Genomic DNA, 20,908 nt, shown 5'->3' on the forward strand with positions numbered 1-20,908 from the left:
TTCATCAAGAATAGGAAAGCCAGCCTGCATTCTTTCTGGCTTCTTTATCATTATCACTAGCCATACTATTCTGGGTCAGTTTCTGACCTTGATTACACCTGTGCAGTCCTACACCTGCACAACCCCGACTGGAGTCAGTAAGAATCAGCTTGGCTTTGCAGTTGGAACTTAGTTAACAACTCTGAAGCACAAGCCAGAATAGAATCCAGCTCATTCTCTCATAGCTTTTGGCTCTGCAGTGTTATTGAGGCAAAAAAACTGTTAATATTTTTCTCTCTCTACTGAGCGGACAGGCTCTGAACACACACGGGGAGTTTGGATCTCTTGAGTAGGAAGGTGCAGATTTTCACATAGTCCCACTTCAGAATAGAACCATGTTTTAAATCTAATTTCTTAATTTCACTTTTTTTTTGGTAGAACCTAAAGCAATAGGTTAGCAACTTTATAGTACACAACATGCTCTTCCACTGAACATCCTTTAAAGGCCCTTGTGTAGTTATGGTCCCTGCCAGGGAATTTTAAAACCATTGTGTAGCTGGCTCCCTTTAAGTGACTGAGATTTTGAGGGTTGTTTAAAAGAAGTTAACTTTTAACTGTGACTTGCATTAAACCTGCCAAAGCCAATATAATTAACTATTCTCCTACTGTGTTTTCACATAAATATTTTCAGCCCCTAAGAGGAAATGCTGCAAGTAACAGTGCATTCTCTTTATCCTCAGGGATTCTTCTGTTTTGCCATTGTTTTCTGTGCACTGATACAGGCTGCGTTCTGGAGATACACCAACAACAGTGAGGTAAGTGTTTCTTACTAAGAAATACCAAGAATCAGTCATCAGATGGTGATCCTATAGCAATGACTGCTACCAAAAAGAAACACCTTGGGGGTGGGGGGGGAGGGGAGATTTTGTTTCAAATAATTTCTTTAAAAAACATAGACAAACATAAACATTTTGCCAAAATGTTTGCTCCTTTCAAAACCCATGTTTTGTCTCAAAAACTATTCAATTTCAGCCAGTTCTACTTCCCACTAATGTCAATTGGGAGCTTTGCAAAAAGATTGAGGATAGGTTCTGGCCACTCTGAATTTTCCTTTATCGGCAATGATAGTCAGGAGATGGAAACATCCAGCTAATGTGTTTGTTAAAACTGTCAGCAATGAAATAGTGAAACCATCAACTTGAATATCATTCTTGGGTCGCCACCACATTGAAATGAATGAATCAGGGTCAGTTCACAGCTCTTGGAGTCGTCATTTCATGTTATCTGTAAACTCAGGAAGATATTGCACTGGGTCTCATTTGGAAGACCATCTTTACAAGAACAGTTGTTCTCAGACTGTGGACCAAGAACCCACAGTGGTCTATGTGGAATGTACCATTTTGAGAATCAAGTAGTGGGATTGTCAGAGGGGGGAATGAGATCATCTTTCCCTTGCAAAGTGGTCTACTGACTGAAGAAGCTGACGAGTCAGAGTTTGATGCTTAGTTCCCCGTGGTACCTTTCAGCTCTGCTTAATCCTTTTAATCCTGAAGTGCTCTAGACTGCAGTGGCACCTGGTCAATGAATTGAATGTGGGTGATATTAAACATTACGTTTTGTGGATTATGATCTGGTTGATTCTACTAGTTCTTCCCTTTAGGGCGATAATCATGGTGGGTGGTTTTAAAACTAGTTTGCCAGGAGAACAACACAGGATGAATGACCATGAGACTTTTTCCTGTAATGAGAGAGCACAGTTCACTCTTAAAGCAACAGAACACTTTTTGATAGATTATAAAGGCACGAGGGACTATTGTGATATTCGTCTAGCCTGACCTCCTGTAAACTGCACCACAGGATTTCATTGAAGTATCTTTTTGTTTTTTTTCTAAATCTTGATTTTAAAATGTCTAGGGATGGAGGATTCACCATGATCCTTGGTAAATTGTTCCTGTGGTCCCTCACTGTTAAAAATTTGCACCTTATTTCCATTCCTTATTTGTCTAACTTCAATTTGCAGCCATTGAATCATCTTATACCTTAGTCTGCTAGACTGAGGAGTCCTCTATCAAATTTCATTCCCCAAGTAGGTATTTACAGACTGTGACCAAATCACTCCTTAACAGTCTCTTTGTTAAACTAAACAGATTGAGCTACTTGAGTGTATGCTTTCTTAATCCTTTAATGATTCTCGTGACTCTTCTCTGAACTTTCTCTAATTTATCAACATCCTTCTTGAATTGTGGATACGAGAACTGGACACAGTATTCCAGCAGTGGTCACTTCAGTGCCAGTTACAGAGGTAATGTAACCTCCCTCCTCTTACTGGATGTTCCCTTGTTCATATATCCAAGGATTTCATTAGCCCTTTTGCTCCTCATGTTGCACTGGGAGCTTTTAATTATCCACCGTGACTCCCAAGTCCTTTTCAAAGCCCACCATCCTGTATGTGCACCCTACATACTTTGTTCCTGGATGCATGAATATACATTTGGCCATATTCAAATAGATATAGTTTGCTTGAACCTAGCTTGCCAAACAATCCAGATAGCTTAATTACTATGGTTTTAAAATGTTAGTAACTCTATTTGGAACCAGCCTTTATTTCCTTAGTGATTAAAGCCAACCAATGAAATGCAGAAGCTTCATTAAGAGTTATTGCTACCTGTAACATGAGCTCTGAAGAAGTCAAATGGAATAAGACTCCAATTAATAATTTCCCAGAACCTGGGTACGCAGAGTAATCATCAAAGCCTTTAAGTTAGTTCCATGTTAGAGATGAATGATTAGAATAATTCTGTGAGCAATCTTTTAGAGAACTCGTATGGTATTGGAAGAAATTGTTACCCTTCTGATGTGACACACAGAACAATTTCTTTAAATCCTGGCATGGCTGTTTTCTTCAGACCTCAAAATAGGACTGAAAAACTACTCTTTTTGGCAGGATTAGACTAGAGGGAAACAAAGAACCACGCTAGGTTAATGCAGGTTACAACTGGCCTGGGAAATGTGTTCTGAGCATCCCAAGTCTGCAGCAGTTCAAATTCCTGTGCGGGTCACCTGGATGGGTCATTAAAAGATGATCTATTAATATCACATAATCACCACCCATTTGTCAGCCTGTATTTGAGAGGCCATTGCCTGCAATCGTGAATGTGTTGCCCATCAGTACTGAGTGCACTGAGAAGGCTGTAAAAAGGATTTTTGCATGGTCTTTGTATATTTTCCATAGCTCTAGCTAAAGGTATTAACATTGCCACACAGTGACTTTTTCGTAAGAAAATGTTTAGCATTAATCAACGCAGAAAGGAGGCCAAGATCACAACATCCCAGCTTGGATGCCTTTGCAAAATATGCTTGTGATAAGAGATTTTTAAAAAAAACCAGTGTTATGAGACAAGAAATCGTTCAGAGATGCATACCGTTGGCCTTGAGTAATTCCACTACATAAATAGGGTATTTTAAAGACATTTTTTATTTCAGACATAATGGGAGGGGGAAATTTAGATTTACAAGAAAAATAGTATATCAAATTAATATAGATATTTGTCACAAAAAAAACCCCAAATTGTTTTGATGAGCGTTGTGATGGGGGGGGGGATTTTTCCTGCATATTTTCATGTCACTCTGTCACAGGATGACATGAAATAAATTAAGTAGGTCTAGCTCCCCTGTGCTAGAACAGGAGCTCCCATTTGGCTATTTAAGAGGTCCTGGCAGTACATGGGGCTATACAGGACCAGAGAGAATCTGAGGGGCGAGACCCAGTGAGAGAGAGAGAGACAGGGACCTGCTGAATCAGAGCTGCCTCACTGGGAATCAGGGGCAGGTGAGAGCTGCCAGGTACCAGGGGTCTGTGGAAAGTCCCAGAAGGAAGCCGAAGGTGTTCCTTGGAGGAAGGTTGAAGGCACAGAGAGCAGCAAAAGGGTTTGTTGGCTGATTTCCACAAGCCAGAGAGCCAGGGGCTGGAGGACATGAGAGGGCTGAAAGCAGGGAAGCAGCAGAGGGGCTTACCACTGGACATCTCCACACCAGAGAGCTGGACTCAGAGGAACAGTGAGAGGGCCAGAGGGAGTGAGGGATGCTCCCTAGTAAAGATGATCTCCCGGCAGAGAGGCAGAGGGGATTCCCACTGGGAAGAGTGGAATTGCACTCCAGCTGAATGGGCTGAAGTGGCTGCCCTGGCAGAGCGACAGAAGAAGAGGACAGATGAGGAGCCTAGGTGTAGCGGAAGATACTGGAGTGTGATATGGAAGAACTCCCGGCGGAGAAGGTGGTGGGGGTGCACTCTGGGAAGGGGTTTAAGGACTATATATGCTGGATGTGGGAAATGGACTATGTCTGGAACTTCTGTCAGGAATTTAATGAACTGTATTTTGGTAATACACTGACCCCAGGGAGGGGTATTATTCAGGCAAGACAGCCTGAAGTGGATTTACTGGGGATTTTGCAAGGGGAAATTGAGATAGGTGTGCATGTCATGCTGTGGTGTGGTGAAGGGGGTATGCCAGGCCAGACTGCTCTGACACACTTATCTTTTTTTTGCCCCAAGCCACCCTTTCAATAGGAATTGCCAGGCTTCTGCTCTGATGTCTGCTCAGTGAGGATTTCGAACCAAAAATGTTTTCATTGGATGAAATGACCTATTTTTTTTCAAAATAGGTAATACATGTTTTCAGGAATTTTCAGTATTTTTGATCAAATTGGAAAATGAAGGATTCAGTCCACCGTCTCCCTGCCCCCCCCCACCCAATTTTCACTTTTCCTCTGACCCATTTTCAGTAAGAAAAGGAATAGAAGGGGAGGTTGAGGGATGAAATGAAACAAAAAAAATCTCAAATGTGGAAAACATGCAGACTGAAAACTACTTCAGATTTTCTGAAATTCTCCCCTCTTCCTCTCATAGTTTGACCAGCTCTAAATTGTCTTTTCAGTGGTGTGAAAGAAAGGATCAGTTCCTTCTTATCAATCTAATATCTTCTCCATCGCTGAGACAGCTAGGCATAGTTGTTGCCAGGTAAGTTTATCTAATTGGCAAGTAAGAGAGCAGAAAGAAAGCATAGCTCTTTCTCCTCTACTAAAAGCAGTGAGGATCTACCCTAGCTTCCTAGCTTGGGTCAGCACGCTCCTCCATGGCTCCCCCGATTCCTTGTCTGATGTAGTGAGTGTGCCCCCTCCTCCTTCAGTCTATTATAATCACATTGTGAGGTGGCAGCTTCTTCTCTTTCCTCAATGGGCAGAACTGAATTTATCAAAATGAACAAGTGTCCTAGGATAATGTATTGAGTCTGCTACTAGTGAAGTTCTCTGCTTTATGTGCTAATCACACAGTATCTGTGAGAAAAGGAAACAATCCTGCTTCCCACACAACATCCTTTAAAAAGCTTGGAGAGCTGAAACCTGGATTTACCAGACTCTTTATCTTTATAACATGGCCTTTCACACAAGACACATTGTAAAATCGTTCAACTGCACTGGCTTTGGTTTAATATTGAAAAGTAGGTGGCCGCACCATTTACTGTGCTCCGTGCCTTTCCCATCATACACAGCTTCCTACACCATTAAGGGAGAATCCAGTTTTCTCAGCAACACGGAGTAATCTATGGTAAATTTCAACATTTCCAAGATCCAATCTTGCTAGCAGTTTATGCATCACTATGGGATAACCTGTGCCTTAAAGGTAAAGATAGGTAAAGCAGCTGTTAAAAATGTGGAGTTGGTAAAAGGGATATTCAGGATAAAGGACATGACACATGGTAGAAGAGCGTCCTTTGAATGTATTTGTAACGAATACATGGTCAAATAGCGCTCGCTCTCTCCCAACAGTTACCCCCACAGATATAGTTACAGGTAAGTAGAGACTTTGCCTTCACACAACATACACTCCATAAGAGGACTTATTAAGAAATATGGTAACGCAATCCACTTTGTAGAAAATCTCCTAAATGGGCTGTACTTCCTGCAGTAGCCCGTTTGTGATGAGTCTGAGAAAAATGGAGAAAAGAGCTCAGTCTGCCTATTTCAATGACAGACTGAACACAGAAGATACTTCGGGCTCATTCTCTTTCAGATATTCTCAAAACAAAATTTTAAATGGGTACTATTTGTTTCCTAAGAGCCTAGTCTAGGCTGATCTTATCAAACAGAGCAGATTTTGGAGGTGCAGACAAAAAAAAATGCCAAACCCAGATACTATGTCCATTTGTAAAAAGTTCCACAACTATTTAGAGCTATATTAAAAGCACTTTCCTCAAGGTTGGGCACTAACCTTTTATCCTTGCCCAGTTTGTATGTGCTTGGGATATTAGATGAGTTGGTGCTACCGGTCAACATCAACAAATGGGTGTCAGACTACTTTAGTGGATAAAAGTAGAGCTGGCTGGAAAGTGGGGATTATCCACAAAATACATCAACTTTTCAGGGAAAAAACAAAATATTTTGATAGAAAGTCAAAATAGTTCAATTTGGAAAAGCCACAGCAGTGTCTCATGGAAGTTGTAGTTGAGGTACCTCACCCTCCTATTCTCCTTCATGAGCATGGTCAGACTATGTTTGCTGTGATGCACATTGGTCTCTCCTCTGTGTGAGGGGAGGCCGTGCATCATGAGAGATAGTCTTCAAGAGGGGTACTTCAAGAGGGGTTTAGAGAACTGAATTACAATTCATATGAGGCATGGTGACTCCATAGTCAAATCTAAATATTTTGGGTTTGGGGTCAAAAACTTTTCAGTTTTTAAGCATGTTGATTTTTGACAAAAAATTGAAATTTTCTGCAGAAAGCAGACACTTTACGTGAACATTTTCATTTAATAGAAAACTCCATTTCCATCGAAACATAGTTTCAATAGAAAATTTTGAAGCAGTCCTAGACAGAAGCCTCTTTCAAAGACTATAAAAAGAGGATGCTTTTTCTCCCTGTGCATCTTAAAGATCCATCTACAGAAAATGGAAATGATTCACATGTGATCAGGGAGTATTGTATCACCACAGTAACTCAGTTTGATGAACCTACCTCTTCCATATCTGCTTGGTTTTATATTTTTTCTACAAAGGATGACCCATACCTCTGAAATGTCCCTTATTTTGCCCCAAAGTTACATAAATTCCACACAGATTTGATGTTCCCTCTGCTTTTAGAGTTAAATCATTTACAAGGGTAATGTAGAATCATGAATCTGAGGTTATAGTGATTTATACTAAAGGGACGAATCCCTCGGTATTTTAAATTTCTTTCCTACATTTGGGTTGCCTTAGAGCCTTTCCGGACTGAGGTCTCTAACCTGTTTATATTCGTGTACTTCTAACAAGGAAAAAAGTAGTGTGAGAGAAGAAAACTGAAGTAACCAATCACCATAAAAATCCTCATGATGGACCCTCAAATACTAAAATCTTTACCTTGCTGCTTGCGCACTTATTGTAAATTTCCTGTTCCATGATTGCATAATCAGTAGTACTTAAACCATTGGCAAGCAATCCTGAAGATTGTTGGAAAATGGGAGCCGAATAAATCGCAGCTCTGCAGGGTTGTAGACTAGGAAGTCCTAATTATGACTGAAATAGGAAAACAGCAAAAGTTGATCCAATTAGCAGGAGATCTGTAAGCAAGATAAAGACGTATATGTCAGCCACACTACTGTCGATGGTATGTGGCTGTTTTTCTGTCTATGTTATACAAAGCGAGGGAAGGAGGGCCAGGAATGGGGATGAACTCCCAATCTGAACCTCATAAAAAACACCCATCTTTCTGAGATCTCTATGAATTAAAGTACAGTATGTAGACCCATTATCTAGATTAACTCATACATGTTAGTACAATACAGACCCATTTTTTCCAAACAACTTCAGAGGAGCTCTGAAATCTCTGGGTGGAAATAAGGCTTTTAGTGAGCATGGATGCCATGCATACTCCATATGACTTTTGAGGGACATGACCAGGCTTTGGTTAACAAGCGAGTGGATGAGTGGTGGTATCCTGCATAATGGCATCTAGACTACAATGTCGTGTGCTGAAGCTGCAGCTTTTCATACTTGTGACTTTTGAGGTCTTCCGCCTGGCAAAGGACTGCTCTGTCATTAGCCAATGATGTTGGATAGCCAGGGATTCTGATTTGCATAGAGAATTAACTCCCTAAACTGATACTAAACTGGGAGGAGTGGTAGATACGCTGGAGGGGAGGGATAGGATACAGAAGGACCTAGACAAATTGGAGGATTGGGCCAAAAGAAATCTGATGAGGTTCAATAAGGATAAGTGCAGGGTCCTGCACTTAGGACGGAAGAACCCAATGCACAGCTACAGACTAGGGACCGAATGGCTAGGCAGCAGTTCTGCGGAAAAGGACCTAGGGGTGACAGTGGACGAGAAGCTGGATATGAGTCAGCAGTGTGCCCTTGTTGCCAAGAAGGCCAATGGCATTTTGGGATGTATAAGTAGAGGCATAGCGAGCAGATCGAGGGACGTGATCGTTCCCCTCTATTCGACATTGGTGAGGCCTCATCTGGAGTACTGTGTCCAGTTTTGGGCCCCACACTTCAAGAAGGATGTGGATAAATTGGAGAGAGTCCAGCGAAGGGCAACAAAAATGATTAGGGGACTGGAACACATGAGTTATGAGGAGAGGCTGAGGGAGCAGGGATTGTTTAGCCTGCAGAAGAGAAGAATGAGGGGGGATTTGATAGCTGCTTTCAACTACCTGAAAGGGGGTTCCAAAGAGGATGGCTCTAGACTGTTCTCAATGGTAGCAGATGACAGAACGAGGAGTAATGGTCTCAAGTTGCAGTGGGGGAGGTTTAGATTGGATATTAGGAAAAACTTTTTCACTAAGAGGGTGGTGAAACACTGGAATGCGTTACCTAGGGAGGTGGTAGAATCTCCTTCCTTAGAGGTTTTTAAGGTCAGGCTTGACAAAGCCCTGGCTGGGATGATTTAACTGGGAATTGGTCCTGCTTCGAGCAGGGGGTTGGACTAGATGACCTTCTGGGGTCCCTTCCAACCCTGATATTCTATGATTCTATGATTCCCAGAGGTTCCACTCCACAGCATCCCAAGTCATCAGTGGACTTTACGGCCCATCCCCACTAATTGCTAGGGGTTAAGAAATAGGCAATTGCTGTTGCCGAGTTGGGGTTTTCCTTATAGGGGTGCAACCTTTTCTCTACTGTTCTGCTGTGCAGCTACTGCTTGCTCACATGCGTCAGTACTAATGAGCCCTGGAAGGCTTTGAGTCTGTCCATGTCAGTGGAAACAGCACTTGGAGGCTTCTAGGTGTAGCAGCGTGCTTGCAGGGATCAGTCAGAGGACAGTAAAAAAAGGCTTGGTAATCATGGAGAAACAGGTAGTTCTCAACTTTGGCAGCTCCATTGTTGGGACTCACTTACAGGTTGGGCATTATTCTAGAATTTAGACGAGAGTTTTTTTGGTCCCTTCCCTGGCAAGTCGATAATATTTTGTCTGGGTATTTCAGTGTCTATCTTTTTTTTCAGATAATTCTCCTTTGAGTTGGTGGAAGGGGCTGTATGTGTAACACGAGCACAATGGAGGCCCTGACTGGGGCCTCGAGGTGTTTTACCATGGCATAAATCGATAACAAGACATTGCATTAAAAATCTCCTCTGCTTGTTTCTGGTGGCTGTCCAGACAGAAGTTGAAAACTACATGGCCCTGTTCAGAAAAAGCCCTGCTGTCCTGCCCAGTATTTTGACTTTCAGTGACCGGTTCTGATGTAGCTGAGTATGAGCTATTACTGAGTGCATAATGGCTGCTGTTTTGGCTTATACAGGAACTGCTCTGCTAGGCTGTAATTCATTATCAGTAGGCACTTTGAGTTAGAGCATGAAAACCATGTATATAGTAGAACCACATTAAGCCTCTTATAACCTATTTTTGACTTATATTAGTTCTGAACTATGCCTACCTTACAGTATCTACATGGGTATGTATTCTGCGTGTATGCATATGTAAGAAGGTCCATATGTGGGGGTGAGTCTGGAGGGAAGTATGTGTGTAGATATTTGTGAGTACTGTGACAATATTTTTCCTGTCACACTAGGGTGTTGAGGCTTAATTCATCAATATGAGTGAGCTGGTCAGAAATTGCACCAGGGTGCTGAGCACCATAGAAATGCTTGTAAAAATTAAAGCCTAATCCTTTTCAAATGTCACAAGTGATTTTGGGTGCCCCAAAATTATTGGTTGCCCAACATGAGACACCTTAAAGGGGCCTGATTTACAGAGGGCAGGTGGTGTTCAGCACTTTCTGAAAATTTTCTACGGTATCTCAGGTTAGACTCCCAAAAACAGAGGTATCCAAAATCACTAGTCACATCTGAAAATGGAGGCCTAAAACTAAATAGCATATAAGTGCTGCCTGTAGATATTGAGTGTGTATCTGTGGTACTGTCTGTGGAGGGGGGAGGGGTGGTCTGTATTTGTGTACATGCATATTATTACACTTCCGTTGATGGTGGCTATTCAATGCTGTTACTGTGTTCTTGGGAAGTCGGCTTGATAATTTCCAGTTTTTTCAGAACTCACTACCCTGTATCTTCACTTGAAAGCCTGGAAGTTCAGAGGAGACTTGCTATGGCTGTGCTGGTTTCCAGTGACTGTAAAGACCCCACATCACACCATGTTTGCTCATTACACTTTTCTAGCCACTTACACAGTCCCAGAGTTGGATTTAAGGCTTTTGGGAGAGCCAGCAGCATGAGATTTTTGACCCACACCCCTAAACTTACCTGACTGGTTTTAGGTTAAAATAGTGGTGGTAGGGAAGGAACTTGAGACCGCCATAAAAGCTGGCCATAGAAGGGAAGTCCAGCTGTTCGTATCAAGGTCTCTGCCTGCATAGTGGCCAGCATCATTTTCCAGTGCACAATTCTCCTGTTGACTCTAGAACCCCCATGTGTTATCGGGTCTCGTGAGACAAGGTGGGTGAGGATGGGTAATATCTTTTATTGGACTAACTTCTGTGGGTGAGGCCTTGTCTACACTACCACTTTACAGCGCTGAAACTTTCTCGCTCAGGGGTATGAAAAAAAAACCTTGTGGGGGTGGTTTTTTTACAGCACTGGGAGAGCTCTCTCCCAGTGCTGGTGCCATGACTACACAGCCACATTGTTAGTGAAGACATGCCCTGAGAGAGACAAGCTTTTGAGGTTTGGTGGGTGGGTGGGCATTCGGGTGATCCTTAGGACTTTTCTTTTCTCTCCTATTGTTTCATCACAGAATCTAGAGTAGTTAGTGATATTAACATAACAAGCACTCAGAATAACAATCCCATTCTTTTCTCTCAAGGCTAGGGAGGGAGTGGGGCGGGGATGTGTGCCAGGGAATTACAATATAATATAGGGAAACAAAGAGAGTTTTCCAACTTAAAAGTTGTTTTGGTCATTTGTTCCCCCCGGCCCCATCTTCCAATTCTTTCTCCTTGTTTTTTTTTATTTTCATCTTCTCCCTCTCCAGATTATTTTCTCTCTTCCCACTTTTCCACCTCCTGTCATCTGTCCTCTTCTTCTTTTTTAGAAAAGCAGCATCTTTCCTCTCATTCTTTGTCTCTTCCCCATTAGCTCCTTTTCACCCACCTCTTTCTCTCCTCTCTTATTTTCTCTGTCTCCTCCCATTTTTCCATTCTCTCCACTCTAGGTTCCTGTTTCTCCCCTCACCCACCTCTTTCTCTTCCCCACCAAAAGCCAGCTATTGCTGTGCGTGCTCATCCTCCTCCCTTTGTGAGGCTAACCTTTCTTCTAACTCCCACCTCCTGAGAGAACCCACTGTTCCTGGGAGAAGGGGGCCAAGTTCTTCCTTCCTCTTTTTCTGCCTACGTTACCTCCTCTCTCTCACTACAGGAGAGCTGATGCCACTGATGGTAAGGAAAGCAGCATTCTCTCTCTCTCTGCACCCCCACCCCCAAATCCCCTCACCCGCCTCCACTGCACCAGGATCTGAACTAGCTCCTCTCTGAGATGTGACTTCTTGTGGCCAGAGGCCACACTGACAGTTAGGAGCTAGCTGGTAGCTAGGAGGGAATTCCTATTGGCCATGCAGTAATATAATCTGCAGAAGCCCAAGTATTAAATCATTCACGGCATAATTAAGGAACTTCTGCCAGGGACTTAGCAACTCTTGTAGATTGGCCTTGAGTGACTGCAACATGTGCCATGAATAGCCAATACTTTTCAAGAGATTCTTCCATTACCAGCTCCTGCCACAATCCATCAGTGTATAATTTGAAGGTGCTCTCTGCAGGAGAAGAGCTGGACTTGGCTTTCATTAAATGGAAGCTAAGATTAACATTAACCCTTACATCATCCCAAAATTCCAGGGGCCTGTGATCAAAATCTTTGAGTCCCAAAGGCCTATTTTAACATGTCTCCTGGTTTTCTTTGGATCAGTGTGTTGCTTGAATATGAACCTCCTCTCTTTATGTGGCAAACTCCTTTCATTGTTTAAATCAAGACCTGTATTTAATAAGTTGCTAAGTGTTTTCATAAGTAACAGTTTTCCCAAGTGCCTTCAGGTAGGTGAAAAGATTAGACCACTTCATTCTGTACTGTATTTTGCATATCTAGGGGATAAATTAATAGGTTAGCTTTTATAGAGCGGTGGATGCAGTACACACAAGATTTTTCACAGGAATTTGCACACAAATGCCTGTGATCTTCCTTTTCACTACATGATGACAAGAGATGCTGAACCTTTTACACTCCAGGACTTATAGCCAATAATGTAAGATTGTCCTCCCCTCCATTTATAAGATTTATAAGCCATCTTGATGTCTGTCCTCAGGAATATTGCAATCAGCTAACAGCCATCTGTTAATCTGTCAGCCTGCCATTCACTCCCCAACTCCCTCTGCCTACTGCATCCTCCTTTGTAGCTCGGGGGACCACTCAGCTTTTCTAAAGGGCAGAATCCAATTAAAGGCATCTCATAATAGATCAGCAGCTGATTACTTTGTTATTGAGCAGGGTGGCATATTTAAGACTGAAGCTTTAGGACAGCAAAATCCTGGCGTTTCAAATGTCAGAGCAAAGGCAAAATTAACGATTATATATAAAGTTTGCAAATAATTTCCTAAATTTGGGGCTTTTGATCAAAAATGTTCTAACTGGAAAAGAGCAAAGCCATTGGTTCCTTCTTCAGTTCATACTGGATTGAAATTAGCCTTGTTTTAGCCAAAACTTAAAGTGTAAAGATCAAATTTTCAAAGGAAGATGCAACAACAGGTGTATCAAAAATGTAAAACTGAGATTTGTATGCACAAAATAATGCTCCTTGCAGGTATACATGCTGGGACTGAAGCAGCTTTGAATTATCTGTGAACTCTCTTATAATTCCCATTTAAAGGCTCAGATCAGGAAAACAGTCCCATTCAGGACAGCACTTAAGCATATTCTCAAAGTTAAGCATGTTCCCTTATATTCATCAAGACGTGGGTTTTACATTTAGCTCTGAATGTAGCAAGGTTTTGGGTTTGCTCTGATTCCTTCTGGCAGGGAAATTTATACTCTTGGTCCAGCTACTATGAAGGTTGAATCTCCCCTGTCAGAGTGTAGAATACTGTACTATATTTTTGAGAAGCATAGTGCCTTTCTCTGCTGCATTCCTGGGCATCGTCCATATCTTCTGTCACTAGACTGGATTTTTGCATTCAAATACTTGGGCATTACCTCTTTCTCAACTATTTCAAATGTGGGCTGAATGTTTTTTAGAGAATTTCATTGACATTTTTGAGAAACTTCAGAATTTTATTTTTGCAAAAATGTTGCTGGATTTTCTTTCAACCAGCTCTATAACTGGTGAAATTTTTGTAAATTTTTTGTTTCAAGATTTCAATGAATATTTTCAAGTTTAAAAAAATGTTGATTAAATATTCAAAAAAGGTGTGTATTAATTTATTTTTATTTAGCAGTTTTTGAAGAGCTCAAGCTGCGTCTGAAGCTTGTGGCTGAAGAACATTCTTCCGCTACTCAATCTTCAAATGTTTTTCCTTCTGCTTCAACTTTATTTTTGGCTTCCACAGAAGCCACTGGGACTTTGGGTAGGGTTCTGGGATCTTCCTGCATGGTGAGCATTGCAAGATTGGGCCTGAAATATAATGCACCTTTCATCTCCCTGCTGCCTAGTACTGTATATTATAGCCACACCCATGGTTATGTCACTGCCATCTAGTAGGCATAAGAGGTGGGGAGGGGATATGTTCAATAATGGTTAAAAATCGTGTGCTATGCAAAGTCTCTGTTCCCTCAGTGGAAGGCAAGAGGAGTATGTGAGAGTAGAAGCCATATGTGATTTCCTAGATGTTTAATTCCAAGTAGTGTTCTTAGACAGCGCCATTCAGAAAATGGAGCTGTATGTCTCAGCTGGAAAGTGATGCGGGTAACTATACCATGGAGGTTGGTGTCTGCTTAAGCACTTAGGACAGCTAGGTTGTTCCAGTTGTATCAACTGGGGGAGCAGTGTGCATTTTTTTGGAAGGAGGGGATGTGGGGAAACATACAACAGAAATGGCACGGACGGCAAAAAGGTGAACAGTTAAATTGGCTGCTGCTTATTTTCCTGCAGAAGTTTTAATAGTTTTGTGCAGGAACCTCTTGGAAAAAGCAATGTATAGTTACAAGAGAGAAAAGTAGGTATAAGAGAAGGTGAGCTGAGGGCCTTCTTTAATGGGATGCCTCTTTGACAGTCCCAAAACAATTGTTGCAGATTGAACACCATCTAGCCCGTTCCCCTTTGTGCTCCCATTAGTGGTGGCATGTGCCAAAAGGGTTTTTTTTTAAATTATTTAATGTTTCTCATTTGTTTTTGAACCATGCAATCAATGGAACCAGTGGATCCCCTCATCTTCCTATCAGCTGGCTCCATTGATTGCATGGCAACCTGGGGAAAACAACACTTGACTTCTGCAGCCTTTCACACGGGATGTGGTGCTGGACCAGATTGCTACTGCTGCTGCTATTGACTGCTGTTGAGCAGAGCTAAAGCAAACTCTAAAACTCTAAAGCAAGAACCTATTCACACCAGTGGGAGAGGCGTGAACTCTTTAAAAGCAACCGGGAGCCTGATCTATGGCCCACTGAAGTCAGTAGGAGTCATTCCAGTGGCTTCAATGGGCTTTGAATCAGGCTTATAGATCAGTCCTTTTCCTCCTTCCTCAGCTGCGCTTTCCAATTCCTTGCTTCTGCTCCACCCACTCCTCTTATTGTCTACTTCCATCTTACTGTCTCTTATTCCTACCTTTCTCTCCCGCACCATTCTGCTTCCCGCTCCCTGCTTCTTGTCTCACTTCGCTTTGTGCTCCCCATTCCCTGCCTTCCCTGCTTTCTTCTCGCCCTCCCAGCCCCAGCTTTTGGAAGATCTTTTCTTGCCTGCTATACGTGAGAGCACAAGAGCCTGGGGAAAAAAAAAGAACCATTCCTTAAATAGAGCACCCTTATTTCTTTTCCTACAGCCCTCCACTGACAGACTCCTAATGCCCTGTCCACTCCGGACAATAGGAGTTTTCCCACTGACTTGAATGGGAGCCGGATCAAGTCCTTCAACCAACATTTTCAATACTTCTAGCCTAATCTAGATGCCTGGATAGATATATAGATTAACAATGTGGTAATTCTCAAGACCCCATATATAAAGAATTCCTGTTGTGTTTCCATACAGTTGAAAATGAAGTACACTCGTGATACTATGTACAAAAGCCTAGGACTGAATAAATATAAAACCTTCCAAAGAGAAAGCTTCCTCTGCAGATTTTGTCTGGGGTCGATCAGTTAAGGCTGCCTGATCCCCAGGCTGCTTTAACTTACTGCAGCTGAGGACTGACATAGTGTAACTGCTCTACCAGACCCCTGGCCCTGCTGCTGGGCTCTCACATATCCTCTGGAGGGGTGGAGAAGCCAACTCTGTCCATGCCAGAGATAAGTCCCCTTCCACTGGGGTGATCCTTTGCTGGCTAGTTAAATGAGATTCTGGTCTGTTATCTGCTGTTCATAAACAAGGAAACTTGTGTTTAACTGTACTGCTGCTGTAATTTATAAACAAGTCTGCTCACAGAGGTGGAGCAGGGACTTTCCAATGAGCTTGAAGCTACGATTCTTGTGTGGGCCTCAGGTAGCCCCAGAGTTCTGGAAATCGCAAAAGGGGCTTTGTCTACTTCCTTCTTTTAAGCACTGTCAGAAACATTGGTGGTCTTTCAATCAGATGGCCTCGCTATTAATTAGGGCTCTGCTTGAATGATCAAGATCCATTATCCTAGATTCTCATCATGGCTTATCATGCATGACAATAGTAATTTCTGTCATTTCTGACTATGCAGGTTTATCAGCGTGAAAGATCAGTGCAGGACTACAGTGCTCCCATTGTTTACTTCTGTCTTCACTAACTCCTGCTTAAATTCCCTACCATCCTTCCCACCAGGTTCGGTTATGTTTTCAATCTACTGTAATTAGATCGTAAGCTCCACGGAGCAGGGAATTGGCTTTTTTAATGATTCCAGGATTCTAAAGTGTCATGAATACATATGGCTTTACACCTTAAAAAACAGAAAAGATAAAAGATTGAGTCAAATGAAACGGTAAAAATCATTCACTTACTCAGATTATGAAGGCATAGAGTTGTTATCCGTTTATGACTTGAAAATGCAGTAAAACTGATAAACGTGCAGGTTAAAAAACCTGTGCTAAAGACAACTATGAGCTTGGAATGAGCATATCTGTTGAGGCCACTATGAATGATCTCAGTTGTGGCATATCAAAGACCCCCCAAAAAAGTAACCACTTTGTAGCAGAATGCTTCCATAACTCTGCCTTGGCACAACTTTTCAGATGAAATAGAAATAAGTGCAAGATCATCTTTTTCAATAAAATGGTCATTCAATTGATAATAAAACGTCTTGTAACTGTCCTCAAATTCCAGGTTTGCTAACAGATTATTTAGCAAACAATCTTTGCTGAATGTGTTAGCTAAATTTAGGCTAGAACCATTCTTGGTGCTGTTCTAAACACATTACCTTTCCAATAAGCCTTCAGTTGACTTGCTTAGGTTGCCTAAATACTGATGTTCAGAGGCAGTTTCCCTTGACAGTCTTTGGCATGACAAGGTGGGTAAACCAAGAAGGTAGACAGTTTTGTCTAATGCATATATTCCAAATTTACCTAAAGATAAAATCCTCCTTTATAACTAACTTAACACTGGGAAGGTGCAATTTTTGACTTAGAGAAAGTAATAGATAAGGATGTGATTTAGTCTCTAGATGAGACAAAGAACTTAAACTCTAAAATTTCTAGGCAGAGTAAAAGCCCAGTTGTATTTAAACATATTGCTCACTGGGGCAGCCTGATCAGGCCTGAGGGACACAGGGATGGGAGGGAATCTTGGAGAGTGGCAAGTCTGAAAGTGCAGAAAGTTTCAAAAACATGTACCTCTTTGCAGTGAGAAATCTAGAAAGTGACCTGACCCCACTTATGCTGATGTGTGTGCTTTTTGAAGCCTTTAGAATAAGGGCTGATACAAATCCATCCCAGGGACCTCTTCTCCTAACTGATCAATCCATTTTGTGGTTGCTCGAGTCTGTGTCAAGGCGGTTAGCACATTTGTGTTTTTCTTAAAGCACATTACTAACAATATGAACATAACCACTCAAATAGGACATTAAAAGGCATCCTGATTGCTGAACTGTGAGTGACTGCCTTGACTTCACAGCACCTGGAGTGGGAAACCGAAGGAGGCTAATCATTAAGTTTAAGGTAATGTAATGGACCAATTACTGCCCTTCATTGCAACTGTCCCACTACCACGAATCCAGGGATCAAGAGAGAACAGTGCAATGGAAATTAAGCAAACTAGTTCTCCAGCATCCATCGCTCCTTGCTTGAGAAAAATCCAGGGGTGAAATTCTGGCTCCATTTACATCAGTAAACTCTCATTGACATCAGTAGGTACAGAATTTTGGTGTGGTGTCTCAATCTCACATTTTCTTTGAGTCGCATTTTGTTTATTTTATTTTATTTTTGTTCTTACACTATATCTTCCTTAGAGGGGAAGTTTCACATCTAGGAGTTTGCATCCCATTTTGAGCTGGATAGGAACAGCAACGCAGGACTGATATTTTTCAAAGCTCAACTGCACAACCAATTGCAAACAAATTTTTCAGCTACAGGAGCAAGGTGTCAAGTGATTGATTTCTCCTTGTCCAGTAATGGTATAGTCTGTAACTAAACAGTCTCCTACTCTAACACAGCTCCTTTTTGTTGGGGTTTATATAGTGCCTCCGATACAAACCATGACATGGTGCTTTAGAGGAAGAATGAATCCGTTCTCTATGCAGCTATGACCATCATGTACCAGCCAACGTGGCAGCAGCTGTACAATGTGTTCAGCAACAAATAGCTGTGAACATCTGGACTGCTGCACTTATTCTATGCTAGAATTGTTTGCATGCAGCATGAGTGCATGACATTCTGAAAAGGACTCTAGGGGTAAAGTTCATCACCAGTACAGAATGTGTATGAATGTCAATGTTACTTTTGAGCTGCCTGCATAATGCCACTCTTCTGGAAAATAACTATGGTCTGGTCACAGATTGTTCCATTGTCACCTGAGGTGCAGAGAGAGTTGGGGAGTTCTTTAATGATCCGTGCAATCTAAGCATCAGTTCATGCTTTCTCGTCTCACTGATGGTTCAGGATACACTGACTCATCACTAAGGTAAACAACTAGCAGCTTTAGAACCTGATCCAAAAATAATTTAAGAGTCTTTCCATTGACTTTAATGGGTTTTGGATGAGGCAATGATTGACTACATCCACCCAACTGGAAGCCTCAGAACTAACTAAACTTCCCAAAGTATCGTCTCCAAATATTTACTAGATCTTAATATTAACACTTCTGGATTTTTCAGAAGTTCCCGGGTCAGTAACATGGATAGGATCTTTCCAGAACAATTAAGCCAAGATTTTCAAAATATCGGAACCTAAAGTTGAGTTTCGGTGGGTGTTGAGTGCTTAAGTCATTAGGTCCTTTTGAAAATCCCACTCTTAGAAGTCTCACTTGTGGCTCCTTTTTTAAAAAAAATAATAATCTTGGCCTAAGTTATTAAGTACTTACCTACTAAACTATAAATAAATATTAAATAGCATGATTATTGTATATAATACAAATTACATATACAGCACCATAAACCTACACAAGACTATGCAAATCTAGTTAAATACATTTTCTGTCCCAAAAATATAATTTATAGAGATGTGCTTCAGAGGGCTAGTCAAAGTCCAGGTTTCAAAAATAAGAGGTCACCGTAGTCCCAGACCAGTTCTATATCTGTGTCTAACACTTGGTTTGGGAAAGTTCAGAAAAAGTTAACACGCTTCATGGCATGAGAAGCAATTGGCTTATATGGCTCTTCCTTCTCCTCTCATTCACGTCTTTGGCTTTTCCAGACGTGTAAGACATTAACAGAGCGAGTCAGGGAATGAATTGAAGGTTTTTTTCAGGATTTTTGTTTTAAAATGTCTGATTTTCAACAAAAATAGGACCCTTTTCATGAGGATTTGTTTTGTTGAAAGGCCACTAAATTTGGGGAATGTAGACAAAAAGTTTTGACTAGCTCTAGAAGTCAGTATTAGAGGGCAGGCCAGGTAAAGGACAGTCGATATAGCCACTAATTAGTGTCTCATGTCAGGCTGCCAGTGGGTGATCTCTTCCTTTACGCTCACTGTTTGAAATCTAGTCTTTCCAGAGTAGCATGTCTGGGACTAATATATAGTTTGCTTAGGAAGAGCAATTGGTTGCTGTTTAGACAAGAGACTCAAGTTAATGGTCTGTTGATGGAGAGGCCAGTCAATCCTTAGGACTGTGGTAGTACTGTAAAGTAGTAATACCAAAGTCACAAAATGACCAACCTCCCTCAACTTTTCTGTCTTTGACAGGCAGACACAATGTGTGTCCCATGGTGCAAGTGGCAATTTTTAATTTCCTGGGAGCAGCTTGTTTTACTGCATTTGGCAGTTTTGTAACTTCATCAGACCATTTACTAGTGCATTGCTAGGTCTCTCTCTAATCACACCTGTTATGTTAATTGATTATGTTGTGTGTAACAGCAAAGCCCCATCACCCCAAGGAGATTAGAGGTATTCTGTGGATTAGAACCAATGGATCAACCAACTGGACTACAAATTGCCAGCTATTCCCTCTGCAACTCTCTGAATTCTGTGGCAGTGCTCACATGAAATTCTCTCATTCTACCACTTCTCGCTTTCAAAGGTCTATGAAGCCATTGCTACAAAATTAACAATCTCCTTAAAAGGCCCTGTAACAACAAAAAGACGTCTCAAACTCCCTTTATATCTATTTCCTGTTTGATACTTATGGAGAAATATTGTGATACAGTACCAAAAGCCTGAAATCCATACCTGCTGTGAATTAGGGCCAAAATGAAGTCATCTTTGCTTCTCCTCCCTCCTCCTTAGTTATAAGCCCCTGGTAGAGACTTTGCAGTTGGGACAGCCATGGAAAGTGGAATAATGTTACAGTAATGGCTGGCTAACACTTTCAATTGATCCCTGTTTCATCTCTGAGCTGCAAAGAATAACACACATAGTCTTTTTCTAAGTAACTTTCTAAGCAGAACCCTTAAGAGTTGATGTAAAACCTTGCTGAGAGATGGGTTTGCTCCAGCTGCACTTGTTCCCTCGCCTTCCCCTTGCTGTCTGTCTCACTGATTAATTTTCTGTTCTAAGTGCTAAGATTTGGTCTCAGACCCATTCAGATCAATATTGGAAGAAAAAGAGAAAATGAAAGAAATAAATAGAATTTTACCAGCTGCCTGCTAGAACCAAGGCCAATTGAGAATTTTTTTTTCTTTTGAAAGCTGAACAAAGATTGGTTGAGATTTCTGAAGCTATGAGATTTCATATTTTCAGTGAATAGTTAGGG

At 41.6% G+C, this 20,908-nt stretch overlaps 1 protein-coding gene across 3 annotated transcripts in view; it reads left to right on the top strand.

Annotated features, from left to right (window-relative positions):
- The window catches only part of TSPAN32 (tetraspanin 32), a 73,867-nt gene that overhangs the window by 21,797 nt on the left and 31,162 nt on the right, over positions 1-20,908 (top strand). For all 3 annotated transcript variants that reach the window (XM_073347258.1, XM_073347259.1, XM_073347257.1), the window contains one exon: positions 720-794. In XM_073347258.1, coding sequence (XP_073203359.1) covers positions 720-794 — 75 coding nt within the window. The remainder of the gene's footprint in view (positions 1-719; positions 795-20,908) is intronic.

Source organism: Lepidochelys kempii, chromosome 6 (assembly GCF_965140265.1).
Source record: "Lepidochelys kempii isolate rLepKem1 chromosome 6, rLepKem1.hap2, whole genome shotgun sequence".
Taxonomy (NCBI): domain Eukaryota; kingdom Metazoa; phylum Chordata; order Testudines; family Cheloniidae; genus Lepidochelys; species Lepidochelys kempii.